Source organism: Sarcophilus harrisii, chromosome 2, assembly GCF_902635505.1.
Source record: "Sarcophilus harrisii chromosome 2, mSarHar1.11, whole genome shotgun sequence".
Taxonomy (NCBI): Eukaryota; Metazoa; Chordata; class Mammalia; order Dasyuromorphia; family Dasyuridae; genus Sarcophilus; species Sarcophilus harrisii.
The window spans coordinates 144,459,972-144,463,403 of record NC_045427.1 but is presented as its reverse complement, the minus strand read 5'-3'; the positions used below and the strand labels follow the sequence as shown (position 1 = coordinate 144,463,403).

At 39.2% G+C, this 3,432-nt stretch overlaps 1 protein-coding gene across 1 annotated transcript; it reads right to left on the bottom strand.

Annotated features, from left to right (window-relative positions):
• Nucleotides 1-2,309: 2,309 nt before the first annotated feature.
• LOC116421100 (partitioning defective 6 homolog gamma-like) lies at nt 2,310-3,213 on the bottom strand. Its single transcript, XM_031949489.1, has 2 exons — nt 2,894-3,213; nt 2,310-2,860 (listed from the first exon to the last, which is right to left on the bottom strand). The coding sequence occupies exons 1-2, from the start codon at nt 3,186-3,188 to the stop codon at nt 2,310-2,312; spliced, it is 846 nt and encodes a 281-aa protein (XP_031805349.1). The 5' UTR covers nt 3,189-3,213.
• Nucleotides 3,214-3,432: the final 219 nt, after the last annotated feature.

Below are 3,432 nucleotides of genomic sequence, written 5' to 3'. Positions count from 1 at the left end.
CTTTGACACCTTTCTGTAATCACCTCTTTACACTCTTAAACTCTTTTATCACTTTTTAACAACTTGAAAACCCCACCCAAACTGACTTTGTTTTCTTTTAATCTTCACAGTTTGACAGCCACACCTACTTTTCATTCCCTTTTCTCACAAAAACTATTCTTTTGTTTTCTGAAAACTGTATATACATTGAAAGAACTCTGGCTTTTGGAACCAAAGAATGTTGACTCAAATTACACTTCCCATATTTATTGCCCTTTGGACCATGGACATGGTATTTTAACATCTCAGCACCTCCATGTCCTTATCTATCTTGTAAAGGAGAGGCTAGCTAGATCTCTGAGGAGGTTCTTTCTTAGATCCATGCTAGGACATTTTCTTGCTTACCTTGCCTCACCAATTCTCAACCACCTGAAATTGTTTCTTCAGGAACTTGTCTTCAATATCTTTCCTCCTCCAAATTAAGTCCTTTCTCCTCCTCTAGCTTGAGTTGTGCTCCAACTTTTCCTCAAAACTTTTGAGACCAGTAGATAAAGAATTGATCTCAGAATCAAGAAAACCTCCATTTCAAGTCCCATAACCAACAACCTATGAGCTAGATATTCTATAGATATCTCAAACTCAGTATGTCCAAAACTGAACTACTACTTCTGTGACATTGGCTAAATTTTGTCTTAACATCCCAAATAATTTTCAGATTATTTGCAGACAATGGTGACCTGAATTTGTAAAAGGAGTTCCCATATTTGGGAGTTCCCTGTAGCAATGAAACCACAGGTCAGGAAAATAAATTTATACAATAACAGTATTATACTAAAATAACTATGAAAACGTTAAGAATTATCATCCTGATTCTAGAGTGTTATTGCTTATACATTATTCTCAAAATAGACCAATGACATCAAGAGAGAGATGTCTTGATTTGCAAGTTAATTGGATTTTAAAAAGGCAGAGCAGTGCAAAGTCATCAGCCTTACTCTCTCCAGAACAGGAATCCAGTGGCAAGACATAATTAAAGAAAACTGCCAATGGTTCCTGTGACCATGATTCCAGAATATGTATGAATAGTATTTATTATAGTATATAATATATATATATATATATTATCCATTATTCAATTTATATTTTCTTTTTTCCTAATGGGATAGGAGATGGGAGGGAGAGAAAATAAAGTTCTGCCATTTTTTTAAGCAGAGGGAAGGTGTTACAGAAGTGAAATGTACACTTTTTTCTGGCCCATTTCAAGGCAATGGGGGTTAAGTGACTTCTCCAAAACCCCATGATTAGTAAGTGTGGAGTGTCTGATATCAAATTTGAATTCAGGTCAAGGCCAGTTTGAAATGTATATGCTTTGTGATGCAATCACTGTTTTTGTTAGTTTAATAGCAACTTTATCTTACTTCAATAGACCTCTCAGAAAATAGGGAATGATCTGCAAATGTTTGTACTATAAAAACAAATATTGTGAATAAAACAAAAAAAAAATCACAAATCAGTTCCTCTCCTTGTCCTGAAGTTAATATGATGATCCTATCCCTATCTTAATTTGTTCTACTCTCACCTATCTGACAAATCCTTCTCCATTTTCTTTGCTGATTTATCATTCAAATGAACCCCAAAAGTAGATGTCCATAGATACGAGATCACATATTAAGTGTCTGAGACCAGATTTTAACCCTCTCTTCCTGACAGGATCAATGCTCTATCCATTGCACCACTTAGTTGCCCCTGCACAGTAGTTCTTAAATTGGAATCAGTGAGAGTCCAGCAGTTCAGATGGGATAAAATAAATCTTTAAAATTTAGTTTCCTTTGTAATCCTTTAAATTTTACTTTATGCATTTAAAAACATTATTAGAAGAATCTATAGGCTTGATCAGACTGGCAAAAGTGTCCATTATATATACAAATATATATACATTATATATACAAAAAGTTAAGAACCAAATTTCTCCACTTTCTCAGTAACTTCATCAGATTCTATTGGTTTAAACATCATCTTTAATGTAGACAACCCACAGATATAGAAATGTATCCCACATCATCTTTAATGTAGACAACCCACAGATATAGAAATGTATCCCACATCATCTTTAATGTAGACAACCCACAGATATAGAAACATATCCCACATCATCTTTAATGTAGACAACCCACAGATATAGAAATGTATCCCCAGTCTCTACTGTATTTGCGTGTCACCTACTGCCTATTAAACATTTCAAAGTGGAAGTCCTGGAAACATCTTAAGTATCACATCCGGTGCCACAGACAGCCTGCACTCTGGTGCCATGGATGGCCTCCACTCGACGGCTAGTGACTGACTGTACTGTCAGTTGACTGACCCGAGCTACCAGACATCCAGCTGCGACGAATAATATTGTTCCTTTGGTTGGCTAGTTTAACAGTAATAATGAGATTATAGCTGTTGGCAATCATCATGTCTGTGACCTGGTCAAGGGTTTTGCCAGCCACTTCAATCCCATTCACTTCTAAGACTTCATCATTCACAGCCAGTAGCCCTGTACTCTCAGCAAGGCCTCCAGGGACCATGCGGGAAATGAAGATGCCCGGGACTTTCTCAAGGCCTTGGGACGTCACCCGCACACTGGTCCCATCACGGATATAAAACCCAAAGGGTTTTTCACACGCCTGCCGGTACAGCCGGACCCTCCTGTGGGTTTCAGGAAGGTTGTCCACATCAATGATAGAAGATACCGGTCGGAAGTCATGGGGCATGCTGATGTTGAGGTGAGGACGCCGGCGGAGGTTATTGTTACGAAGGGTAACCAGGATCTTCTTCTTCAGGACCTTCTTCTTCCTAGCTAATGTGCTGGTCCCAAAGTTACAGAAGTCTACTTCTTCTAACCAACATGGGGCAAGGGTAGAACAGCCACCTTGTCTTTGAATGAAGACTCTGAGCAATGTATTTGCACTTGAGACAGCCTTGAAGAAATTGTCATCATTATTGATGGGCAGTAGGTCACCGTGCACATCAGCATACCCAATCATCACGTCCATGTTCGAGATGTGATGGATGTGAAGGATAAGCTTGTAGAAATCTTCAAACTTTCCAGGTTTGTAACGGTCCAGAGAAAATCTTCGAAACTCAGCCCCAAACTTACTCTTGACTTCCACTGCATTGCAATCAAAAAACCGCAGACTCTGAGATTTATTAAAATTCCGATTCATTTTTTCGGTCCCAGTTATCTCTATTCTTCGCCCTTGCTCAAGAAGGGCTGCAAAAAGCTGATCCGTCTGTGGGAAAGCGTTCCTCTCCCCCTGCCTGTAGCTGGCCCTCAAACTACAGGCGATTTTTCTCTCTGTTTGGAAAGCTGCAGCCTTGAAAGAAGTCTCTACTTTGCCCCAGCGTTCTAATTGGAACGCCTGCCTCAGTCTCTCGGCTCTCCCCAGGTTTCAGTAGGTAAAAATCGCC